The sequence below is a fragment of the Ruditapes philippinarum genome, unplaced genomic scaffold (genome assembly GCF_026571515.1).
Source record: "Ruditapes philippinarum isolate M1 unplaced genomic scaffold, ASM2657151v2 ctg477_1_1_1_1, whole genome shotgun sequence".
NCBI lineage: Eukaryota > Metazoa > Mollusca > Bivalvia > Venerida > Veneridae > Ruditapes > Ruditapes philippinarum.
In genome coordinates, this window is record NW_026860213.1 from 126,735 (window position 1) to 139,703 (window position 12,969).

The 12,969-nt window shown below is 35.2% G+C and overlaps 1 protein-coding gene across 1 annotated transcript in view; it reads right to left on the minus strand.

Annotated features, from left to right (window-relative positions):
* LOC132759263 (ubiquitin-conjugating enzyme E2 S-like) overlaps nt 1-12,681 on the minus strand; it is a 50,349-nt gene extending 37,668 nt beyond the window's left edge. The window contains exons 1-2 of the mRNA XM_060751005.1: nt 12,522-12,681; nt 3,733-3,880 (exon numbers count right to left, since the gene is read on the minus strand). Coding sequence (XP_060606988.1) covers nt 3,733-3,880; nt 12,522-12,530 — 157 coding nt within the window. The 5' untranslated portion in view covers nt 12,531-12,681. The remainder of the gene's footprint in view (nt 1-3,732; nt 3,881-12,521) is intronic.
* Nucleotides 12,682-12,969: the final 288 nt, after the last annotated feature.

Sequence of the window (12,969 nt, forward strand, 5' to 3'; positions counted from 1 at the left end):
GGTTCGATAAAATGTGAATCGTAAGTGCTGAATCGTCGATCGGATCGGATCGTGACTTATCAGATGATCCGCACCCCTACTTGACAACTACATTGAAATTGAGGGGCGTGGGTTCACACCCCAGATGGGCCAACTTTTTTTTCTTTCTTTTTTTTCTTTTTAACATTATTTTTGTATCTCTCAGAACCCTTATGGAAGAAAAAAGTGTTTGATTTTAATTAAATAATTATTGTAAGTATTTATTTGCTAAATATTGCCAAATTTAATAGCAAATATGATACCAGATATTTTCAAAATTTAATAAAATTGAAACTACAAGGTAAAAGTATTTTATATTTTGCATATTTAACCAATATACCTTTAAGAAAATTTAGGCAAACTTTGAAAACAGCCCCTCATGTTTCTTTTTGTGACAATGTAAATTGCAATAAAACCCACAATCTCTTGGGCTAGGTATAAAAAGATTGCAGATACAAAACATTTTTTTGGTTTGTTGTAATGATTCAGTCTGTGAAATTACGGTTTAAAAATTGTTGTCATTCAGGCAAGCATTTCAAGAAGTAAAAAGTCCGAAGTACGAGGGCTGTTCAAAAAGTTCGTGGACTGCGGCTCTAATGTTCACATCTTTTAATTTGCGTATATGATTTTACAAGAGACATATATGAAAATATGTCCTTAATAAACAGTGAAAAAATCAATACAATATGTTTACAAATAAAAATTCTGTGACATATACAAATCACAAGGGGCAGACTTCCCGAAAGTTGAAAAAAACTGTCAGACATTCGGTCTGACAAACCATGAAAATCTGTCGGACCGAAACAAAATCTGTCGGACCAAATAAAATTGATCAAAATCAAAGAAAAACTTGTGTTTGTATTTCTAAGACACTTTTTGTTTTTTATTTTTTCGCCGTAAAAATCGGCACAATCCGTACAGCGCATTACATCTACTCCCTGTCATACACCAATGATTCATGGTTCTGCTTCCATTTTTCATTAAATTTCGTCTCAGGTCTATTCTTTTCATCCTTTTATTGCTGTTCTGCGCACTCTTCTGACGTAGATTTTCGGTTTTTCCCAGGTTTGGCACCTTTAGCGACGCCATTTTGTATACATGCGGCTTGGATAAAAGCCGGACAGTCGGACCGATCCGGAATAAAAAATTGTCGGACCTGATCAAAATTTATCGGACATGTCCGTCGGACCGACGTATTTCGGGAAGTCTGAAGGGGTGCAAAATCCGGCGCATGCTGATGATGAAACAAAATGACGTTCGTGACGTCGCAATATAAATGAAACATTTTACTAGCGTCATTGTTTCTGAAAGAACTCTTTTTAGTGTTCAATATCTGCGGATCATATACCAAAACCATTTTTCTGTTTGCGATGATGACCCGAGATATAAAGTGGTCATCTATTCGCTCCATTCTCCGTATAAAGGTCCGAGTGCCACCTACTTTCCGCTCTTTATCGGGATTTTGAGTAATTTAGACACTAAACGGACAGTGTTATTAAGTTAATTCAATTGTTGATTGATAGTATCAATTTGAAACCGCCCTTGTCCGATCTTTAAACAATATGATTATCGATGATAAAGAAAATATTTTATAAACTGACAATTATTCTATGCGGTAAATCTACTGAACACCGGCTAGCATTAATTATCAAACGGACCAGGGTAAATACAGGAAATACAAATAATAACTACAAGTATTTAATGTAAATACGCATATATCCTGATGAATGAAATAAAATATCATTTTAATTAAATTAAATTGTTTTGTCAGAATTGAATGCATAGACCCGATGCAGAAATTAAACATGTCGGACATCTCGCAAAACTGTCATAATGCCTGAACTTCTGTAGATCTTTTGCATTTGACGTAACAAACGTCCCAACAATTTGCCGCTTAAATTATTCGTTGCCCTTTCTGTCCGTGGGCATGAATTTGCCGAATTTGAATCGCTTGCGCGACCTGAAACCAAGAGACTTGCTCGACAACTCATTGTTTTTTGTTAATTTAATCACCTTATAAAAATATAAAGGAGTATACCACATTTATTTGTAAATATTTCCAAAAGAGCGAATTTCTAGTTTTTAAACGGGGTTTATACTTCCCAACTTACCCGTCTGTCTACTGCTGCTCAAAACGTGTTTGTTCAGCTATTCAAAGTCCAAACGACGCCAAAAGTCAGATTTATGTCATTTAAATATTAATAGATGATTACTTGTATTTAACTGCATAAAACAATCATTTAATTTGTTTCAACATTTGTTTATATTTAAACATTATATGAAAATTTCGGGGTGCGCCGATGTTGCGTTGCCATGGTTATTAAAGTGCACATAACTCGTAAAGGAAATAAAAGTTAACAATAAAAGTAAATCTTACTTTTGAAAATAAAGACACTCTTTCGATTCATATCCACTAAGGGTGTTTTTATGAACCAAGTAAAAAATGACAGCAAAAATCCACGAACTTTTTGAACATACCTCGTAAAAACACCTCCAAGCAATTATTGATCAAATCTGCAAACTTATCTTCAGTGAGAAACAGTCATAAATATAAACACACTAATTGTATTTGATATCTTGCATTTTATCACTATTCGTTGACATTTGATTAATACTTTCTGCAAATTTTTACTTGTCCATCGGGCAAGTAAACTTAAAAATTGGTTGTCCAGACCAAAAAATTGGTTGTCTCGGGCAATAGGACAACTGCTTATTTCGCAGACTGATGATTGCAAATAACATTATATGCACAATGTATATAAACTAGACCTATCACTGAAGGTGATTAATACCCCCACCAGCAACTTTGACTTTTTGAAAAATAAGTAGTTTGAAGAAAAATTTGAACACAAACTTTCAACTGTGTACAAAGAAATATTTCAATTAATTGTATTTCAAACTGGGGTCTCCAAATAAGCTTGCTATACACTAAGTTTGATTACAATATCTCATTCCTAACTACAGTTATTGTCCAGAAACCATTTTTTTATTTTTAGTAACTGTGACCTTGACCCCAGGAGGTCCAAATGCAATACCAGCCGGGGTCTTCATATAAGCTTGCTATACACCAAGTTCGATTACAATACAAATGTATCTCATTCCTAACTCTAGTTATTGTCTGGCCACCATTTTTCAATTTTTAGTAACACTGTTACTGTGACCTTGACCCCAGGGGGTCCAAATGCAATACCAACCCAGGTCTTCATGTAAGCTTCCTATACACCAAGTTTGATTACAATATCTCATTTTTAACTCGTTATTACCCGGAAACCATTTTTCTATTTTTAGTAATGGTGACCTTGACCTAGATCCCAGGGGGTCCAAATGCATTACCAACCGGGGTCTTCATATAAGCTTGCTATACACCAAGTTTGATTACAATATCTCATTCCTATCTCTAGTTATTGTCCGGAAACCATTTTTCTATTTTTAGTAATGGTGACCTTGACCTTGACCCCAGGGGGTCCAAATGCAATACCAACTGGAGTCTCCACATAAGGTTCCAATATATTAAGTTTGATTACGATACCTCATTCCCAACTCTAGTTATCGTCCGAGACCATGATGTGGACCAACTGACGGACTGACCGACCGACAAGCTGACTCCTATATACCCCCCTAAACTTCGTTTGTGGGGGTATAATAATAAAATCCAAAGATTTTAGACCTAAAATTTCATCCCATTTATAACATAAATCTGGTTAAAAAATATACCTGGTCCTTCTATATTTGCCTGTATATCTGTAATATCTTCTTCATTTGGAATAACCTTGATGCCTTCAGGTGGGTCTTTTGTCAGCCCCGCCACTTCTTTTGCAATATTTCGAATAATTTGTGGAGATAAATTTTCAACATTTGAACTCTGCAAAAAAACAAGAACGTGTTTGTTAAACACAAATGCCCCCGGCTCAGATTCTTGTCAGTAAAAATATTTCAAAAAATGTTTACCCATTCACTCTGAAAATTGCCAAAAAAATGTAAACACAGCTATGGAACTTGACAGAGTCATGGTGTTTTGTAATTGTGAAAAATGTAAGTTGGGTCATTGCTATTACTTTAGATGAAGTTGAAAAAGATTCAACTTTATCATATCTATGTACATGTACATGTAAGACTTTACCTTGAACCCAGTGACCCCGAACTACATCCGAACTTAAAGGACCACCTTAGGTATGTTCCTTGTAAATATGAGACATTGGTAAAAAAATAATGCGAAGGCTGTATAAAAAAGTGTAAAAATCTATTTTTAGCACTGGTGACATTGATCCAACTGATCCCTACTCAATTCAAGGATGCAAGTTATTATCCTTTCAAATACATGTATGAAACAAGATTGCATTTGAGAAAAATGTTAAATAGTAGTATAGGAACAGATTATTTTGTTTCTATACAATTGAAGATTGTCATAATGCATAGATCCCTGACCTATCTAAAGAGTTTAATTAAAAACAATCTTGATACAGGTCCACCAAACAACATTTCATGTCAAATATCTAAGCTGTAGCTTTCTCAAATATAGAAAACCTTTGTTTTAGTTTCTGTTTTTGCAATGTGTACATAATGAAAATCAATGCCCCCAGGCAGGGGCAATTGTGACACCAGGGGAAAATTTGGAAAACTTTGGAAGAGGACCAATAGATGATATTATATTGCAAACATCAAAGCTCTAAGCCTTGTACTTTCAGACAAGAAGATTTAATTTTTTACTTTATGTACATAGTGAAAATCAATGACCCCTGCAGTTGGGGTCGATTTTGACCCCAGGGATATAATTTGAACAATCCTGGTAGAGCTTCACTTCGCTAAGTCTCATGCCAAATATTTAACCTCTAGCCTTTGTCAATTCAGACAAGAAGATTTTTCAAGGTTTTTACTTTATACATAAAAGGAAAACTATCGCCTCTGGGGCAGGGCAATTTTAACACTATGGCAGTGTTTTTTTCCTTATATAACTGATACCGGAAAACGGCACCGTTCCCAATAGAAAATAGACAACAAATTTCCCAATTCATGACTGATAAATTCCAAAAATAACACTGAAAATTTCCTCAAAAATCGGCAAATTGAAAGGTAAACAAAAACAGAAATACCATTGATAAGTGATATGCGATAAAAACCAAGTATAACCACATGAGTGATATTCGTACCCAGTTAATTTTGTACTTTTCGTGTTTCACACCTTAACATGATTTATGTACAATTGTTATGATTATCTTTTTTTTTCAACCTCAAGAAGCACAAAGTTAATAATACATGGTTTTAAAGTGTTTATCATGCATAATTCTGGAAAAAAAGAAATTCCCAAAGAATATTTTGCATCTTATGTAAAATTCCCAATTTGAGTCAAACCGATGGATTTCTTTCCCAATCTGTCCGGTTACAACCGGCACCATTCCCAAAGTAGGGGAAAAAAACACTGCACTAGGGGCACATTTAAAACAACTTTAGTAGAGGATTTCTGCATGGAATGAAATTCTCTGAACAACTTTGGAAGCCCTTCACCAAAGGATCAATCCTGCCAAGTTTGGTTGAAATTGAATGGACTAGTGGTTTTTCACAAGATTTTTTAAGTTCACTATAATACAATATAATCTATAGAACACGCACGCATGCAAGCACACACACACTCACACAGGTGAATCGCTATATGCCACCACATAAAAATGGAAGCCGTAGTTATCTAACTTGCCCAGATCATGTACATTGTGTTGATAAGTGTGAGAAGTATGAAACCATTGGTATAGGTAGTACTTAAGAAAAATCCAACTTGCCGTTTTAGTTTAACCTCGTTCGGACAGGCAGACGGTTTGATTACTATATGCGTGGGGGCATAAAAACACTGCCCATATTCAAACTTGACCTAGAAATCATCAAAACAAACTTTCAGACAAATATCCAGGATATCTGAACCACTAGTGTCACTGTGTGTTAACAAGATTTTTCTATTTTTAGCTCCAGTGACCTAGTTTTTCATCTAAGATAACCCATGTTCGAATTCATCCGAGTAAACAGCCTTTATTCGAATGTAAAATACAGTGAAAAAATAACTGTAGACATTAAACAACTGTTATAAAATTGATAGATAAAAAATATGTCCCGGTGACAAATTAATATGCTATAAAGGACGCTCTGATTGGCTGATGTTCTACATCCCAAAATATAGGTGGGAACAGAATCACTGATTGAAATCTGTTTGGGATTTAGCGTTTTCGGCAAAATGACTGTTTGATCTTGCTGAACATTATCATCCATGATTATTGTTTAAATGGTGAAATACTGAACATTTACTATGGAAAAGAGACAATAATATTGTTGTTGTTGTGATTTTCCTGCAGACTTTTTTCTTTTTCTTTTTTTTCTTTTATTTTTCCAAAGATTTGAGCCGGCCAAAAAAAAGCTTGACGGTCAATTTTTCTAAATGACAACCCTGCTCATCTCCTCAATAATTAATTATGCAACCTAATGTCGTATCAGCATGCTTAACAATTTACAAAATTCATTTTAATGCAATTATGTTGCAGGTCGCAAGACTGGTGGTGTTGGTAGTTTCCACTCTTGATCACGGCAGTAAGCCACATTTAATTTACCAGAGCACAATTCAACCACCTCATATAGTTTCTGGACGGCTGTCAAGCAGTTTACCAGTACCAGTTGCCCTCATTTCCACAAGGAACTGGAACATCTGTACATGCCAGAGCTGAGTTACAACCAGTGATTTTTCTACTTATATAACAGACTCCGAAAAAAGGCCTCTTCCCAATTGAAATTTTCTTTAAAATCATGCAGTTTTCCCAAAAATCTGAACTTAAACCAGCTTTTTTACTTCCCAAATCAGCAATTTTAGCGATAATTTTTCCCAAAATCAAGAGGCTAAGGCCTCTTCCCAATTAAGCGAGAAAAATCACTGACAACAGTGTTCGCGTTTACTGAGTAAACATCAATTTACTCGCTAACATTGCCAGGGAGGAAAGAAAAAAAGGGCCATTAAGTCCCTTAGGACGAAACACTTTTTCCCCGATAATTGGTTAATTCTGCTCATAAGTTTTTTTGCTCTGATTGAAAACGGATTTTCTATTCCCTTTAAATAAATTGTATTTTAAGAACTTGACTTTCACCTCATTTTGATTTGTTCCCTTCTCATAAGCAATGCAGATTTATATCCCAAACATAGACTAGGAGCAAGTGCTTGGCCCCGTTTCAGGCCAACCTAGATCAATGGTATCCGTGAACAACAACAGTCACTGTCGTCAACATGTTTTGACATAAGAGACAGTTCCATTGGTAAGTAGGAAAATGGTACCTTTGAAAAGGTAAAATACACATGGTACAGATCTGCCAAGAATTTGAAAGTACTGGGCCCACTTGGTCTGAAAATGATGGGCCATTTTTACCAAAGTATGGGCCTTGAGAAAATAAGTAAACATCGACTTAAATAACTGTTAAAAAGTTTGTAGATAATTGAATTTCCCTGGTAGTAAAACTTAAATCATATTTTATGACATGTAGTTCACTTATGATTCAGTACTAAACCAATAATTAAAAATTATGCCTACATGGTAACTTTCTAACTAATATTATTAAATTGCAAGCAAAATATTTTTCAAATGGCTGCTCAAAAATTTGATATGCAAATTTATTCACATAATTGCTGGTTCTTACTTCTAATGTCTAAATTAAAGAGTCTAATACTGTGCATTATCCATTTAATTGTTCCTACTTTGCACCAAATGTCCCTTACCACTGTATATTGACGAATTTTATTGCCCCTTGTATGCCTCTGTGTAGACAGCATACATCAAAGACACTTGCCGACAGACCTTTTGATCATGAAAAAAGTCATGCACAATGTTTCCCTGATTGGTTAATCACCCTGTCAAATATTCTGATGACGAAATAGACATCTTTTTTTTACACTTCATCAGTGAACTTGAGTGACCTTAGGTACACCTGTCAGATTATAGTTATACTGTAACTTACAGCATTTCTTAAAATATCAACACTTTTTTTTTCAGTTACCGATAATCATATTAAATATTAAGTAGTTGTATAATTTGTTTGTTTGTTTGTTTTATTGGATTCAATTTACGTAGTAGAAATGAGTATTTGTCTGGGAAAGGGATTATGAGAAGAAATGCGGTAAGTAGATAACATGGACAAAAGCTATAGGGGAATGGATAACCTCAAGAATATGCATAATTACAGGGGAATGGGTAACATGTTGCTGTTGGTACCAGTTTTGACTGGATGACTAAATAACCCAGCAAACAGTTTTGTTTTCTTATAAGTCTGGCACAGATTTTATATGCGCCCATGGCCCTTTGCTGCGCCATTCTCATTTTTTTAGCGCCAATGGCGCAAAATCGCGTCCTCGGCAGATCTCTGACATGGAATTATGTACAAAAATATAAAGTAGTTAAATAAACCCTTATCCATTGCTTATATTAATGCTAGATATGAAGTAAATTTAAGTAATCAGCAGTCTCTTTTCCACATTCTTTCAAGACTGGAGACCATTTAAGACTGTAGACCGTCGATTTGCAGGCTCTTTAACATGACGAATTGAACATGAATGTTAATGTTTTTTCAGTTAATTGACCTTAAGCCCTAACCTCTTAAATATTATTCAAGAGCACACAGCCTTCAAATTATAGATAAAGTACACAAATTTGATTGTATTATGAAGTTATGCAAACATTGACATTTTTGTAATTGAGGACTCATCACATTTTAATTGGGACTTAACAGATCTATTAGCACTGAGTGCAGTGAGTCCCATGTACTCTGTAAAAAAAGGGAAAATTGCTAACACTGGTTACAACTTGCGAATTATCGTAGAAGAGATTTCATGATCAACAACAATAAAAGCAGGGATTTTTTCCAGGATTTTGGGAACATAGCCCATACCCATGGAATTGGGAATTTCATCGGTGTTTTGTTAAAAAATGGGGAAAAATTGCATAACTGAAATTTTGCAGTGATTTAATGAATGCAAACAATTGCTGTCTAGGATGGCATCTTCAAACATTTCAGCACTATAACAGTGAAGCAGCTTTTGTTTTCAAAGTTTTTATTCAATATTTTTATTTCGTAACTTCCAATGGGGATTTTTTTTCTCTTGTTTGTTTGTTTCATTTTACATGTTTTCCCAACAGTATTTCAGTCATATAGGGCGGGTAGTTTCCTAACCATCGTTCCTGGAGAGTTACACCAGTACTAGACTACCTTAATCCATGCTAAACTACCAAAGCATCTCATGGGGATCGAACCCACGCCAGAGAGGTAACTGGATTAAAAGTCATCGACTCTAACCCCTCAACCACAGAGGCGGTCCTAAATTGGGAAAATAATTAATATAATATTTTCAATTAGGAATATGACCCAATAACGGCTATAAAATAAGGAAGTGACTAGCCGTACGACCCATACGTGAGTCACGTACCGCTAGCCAGGACACACTGTATTGGCTAGCCATATAGCACTTTTCAAAATTATATGGAAGTCCAAAATGCATATGTTATTTTAGCGAGGATTTTAACAAAGAAACAGCAATTGCCTTTGTATTTTTACTTTTAAGAGATAAATCGCCATATTGGCTACAGTAAAAAAAATAAGAATATCGACCAGAGGGCGAGAAAAAAAAGAGCGTTTGGTTGCAGTTGATGACAAAATTGTGATAATAATTTGTTTCATAAGTTTAATTTTCGACACTTTTAAAAATGAAAAAATGCACCGAAAATAATTGTTGTTGGGCTCTGATAATTGCGTCAATTATTGACAGTAGAAGTCCATCATTTAGAATAGTTTGCATGTGAAACGCATTATAAAATGTTATTGTCAGTCCCTGTATAGGCTTTAATTTAGGCTAACTGATTGTGTTTTTATGTGCAATATTTATCTACTGTATTTAAAAATTAAACAATTGTTAACTAGAACTGCCACTATCATGGCGTGAATACCCCCGCATACCACTTTGTCAGAATCAACAGTGGCAATTTAGAGCTCAAGGATAACCTCCCTGCCAAATCTGAGGTTACTAAGCCAGTGCATTGCTAAGTTATGTATTCTACATGCTTCAAATGTGAAAATGTCAAAATCAATACATTGCGGACAGGACATTCTTTAACAATTGAGAAGAAAAGCTTTTTTTGTCAAGGTCCCTGTGACCTTGACCTTTGACCCAGTGACCTCAAAATCAATAGGGGTCACCTTATAGTCATGATCAACATCCATGCCAAATATGAAGACTGTGGGTCAAAGGAATCTTAAGTTAATGGGTGGACAAACTTTTTGAAGTCAAAGTCCCTATGACCTTGACCTTTGACCCAGTGACCTCAAAATCAAAAGGGGTCATCTACTTATCATGATCAACATCCATGCCAAATATGAAGACGGTGGGTCAAAGGAATCTAAAGCTATTGGGCAGACAAACTTTTTGAAGACATAGTCCCTGTGACCTTGACCTTTGACCTGGTGACCTCAAAATCAATAGGGGTCATCTACTAATCATGACTAACCTCCATTCCAAATATGAAGACTGTGGGTCAAAGGAATCTTATGTTATTGGGCGGACAAACTTTTTGAAGTCAAGGCCCCTGTGACCTTGACCTTTGACCTGGTGACCGCATAATCAATAGGGGTCATCTACTAATCATGACTAACCTCCATGCCAAATATGAAGACTGTGGGTCAAAGGAATCTTAAGTTATAGGGCGGACAAGCTTTCTGGAGTCAAGGCCCCTGTGACCTTGACCTTTGACCTGGTGACCTCAAAGTCAATAGGGGTCATCTACTGATCATGACTAACCTCCATGCCAAATATGACGACTGTAGGTCAAAGGAATCTTAAGTTATTGGGCGGACAAGCTTTTTGAAGTCAAGGCCCCTGTGACCTTGACCTTTGACCTGGTGACCTCAAAATCAATAGGGGTCATCTACTAATCATGACTAACCTCCATGCCAAATATGACGACTGTAGGTCAAAGGAATCTTAAGTTATTAGGCGGACAAGCTTTTTGAAGTCAAGGCCCCTGTGACCTTGACCTTTGACCTGGTGACCTCAAAATCAATAGGGGTCATCTTCTAATCATGACTAACCTCCATGCCAAATATGAGGACTGTAGGTCAAAGGAATCTTAAGTTATTGGGCGGACAAGCTTTTTGAAGTCAAGGCCCCTGTGACCTTGACCTTTGACCTAGTGACCTCAAAATCAATAGGGGTCATCTACTAATCATGACTAACCTCCATGCCAAATATGAAGACTAAGGGTCAAAGGAATCTTAAGTTATTGGGCGGACAAGAAAAAACCGACGGACAGCCGGACGGACGGACAAGCTGATTCCAGTATACCCCCCTTACAACTTTGTTGTGCGGGGGTATAATTATTTGCATTTTACTGTTTTTCTTTTTCAATGTTCTTTTTTTATTCTGCTCAGATCATGCCGTTATGAAAAAAACTTCTTTTGCCATAATGATTATTTATTCAATCCATGTGTTTAATTAACAAAATAAGATTTAATAATTCATCTTTCATTTACAAATAAAACAACAAATCATAAGCATGAAAAACAACCACGTTATAACATGCAACTATGTTACAACATAATTTTACAGCTGTGATATGACATTATTTTACAGCTGGTGATATGGCATTATTTTACAGATGGTGATATGACATTATTTTACAGCTTGTGATATGGCATTATTTTACAGCTGTTGATATGACATTACTTTACAACTGTTGATATGACATTATTTTACAGCTGTTGATGTGACATTATTTTACACTTTTATCACGATTACAACGCTTTCATTACCTTCGTATTAATTTCTTTTACAAAATAGCGAAGCAGCTTTATTAAAGTGAACACACAAGGAAAAATGTGTGGACTTGGTTAAAATCCTTGTTTAAAGAAAAAAAATAACATATGCATTTTTGACTTTAATATAATTTTGAAAAGTGCCGTACGGCTAGACAATACAGTGTGTCCTGGCTAGTCGTACGTGACTCACGTATTAGGCTAGCCACTTCCATAAAATAAGCCAAAAAAATTCCCTAAAAAGTGACCTGAACCATCCTGGAATCGAACCAAGGTCGCACGATTCACAGTCCAATGCTATATGTATTCAGCTAACCAGACGGCTTGTCGCGGGACTTTCCCTAATTAATATATAAATAATTTATTTATAAAGTAAATTTTACTTTATTCATATGAAGTGGGTGGGGTATCATCACAAATTTTTTTACATGTTGGGGATGGTCATTTACGCAACTTTAACAACCGCATGATTTAAGGATGATTGATGTACAAATGTATTAAAGATAAATATTTGTTAATATTCGATTTATTATGGTAATGCGCATATTTTTGATTGACAGCTGATATTTTCTGTTTCTGTCTGTTGTCATGAAACTTCGGGTTGTGTGCTATGTTGTTGAAACTTGTTCTGGACTCACAACACATATTTTGAAGAATTAAGTAAATAATAAATATAAAACATATACCATTGACATGTTGTAGCTAAGAATATATGACTAGTTTCGTGTGTGCTCGTCTTTACAAGAAAAAATATGACAAGCGTTATCTGTGTTTTCAAACGTTATTTTTCGAACTATCAGCCAATGAGATTTCTCGTTACAAACTTCTTTTGTTCAGTTCATTTATTTATTTTGTTCAAATAATTTTTTTCATTGTAAAAATGATATTTTGGTATTCGAAATAGGCTGTGAACAATTTAATGGTTTTAAAAATATTATGAAAAAGCAATTAAAAAAAATTGGTATATTTCTGCTGACGGGTGCAAGGAAACCCGGCCCCAAGTCAATCCGGTCTAAGTCTCTCAATCCCGGTCCCGTTTTTTTTATCATTTATTGATCAAGTGCTACTTTTCCTTCATTTACTTTTTCTAATCAAGAAAAAAGGAAATAATTATCAAGATATGAAAAAAGATTG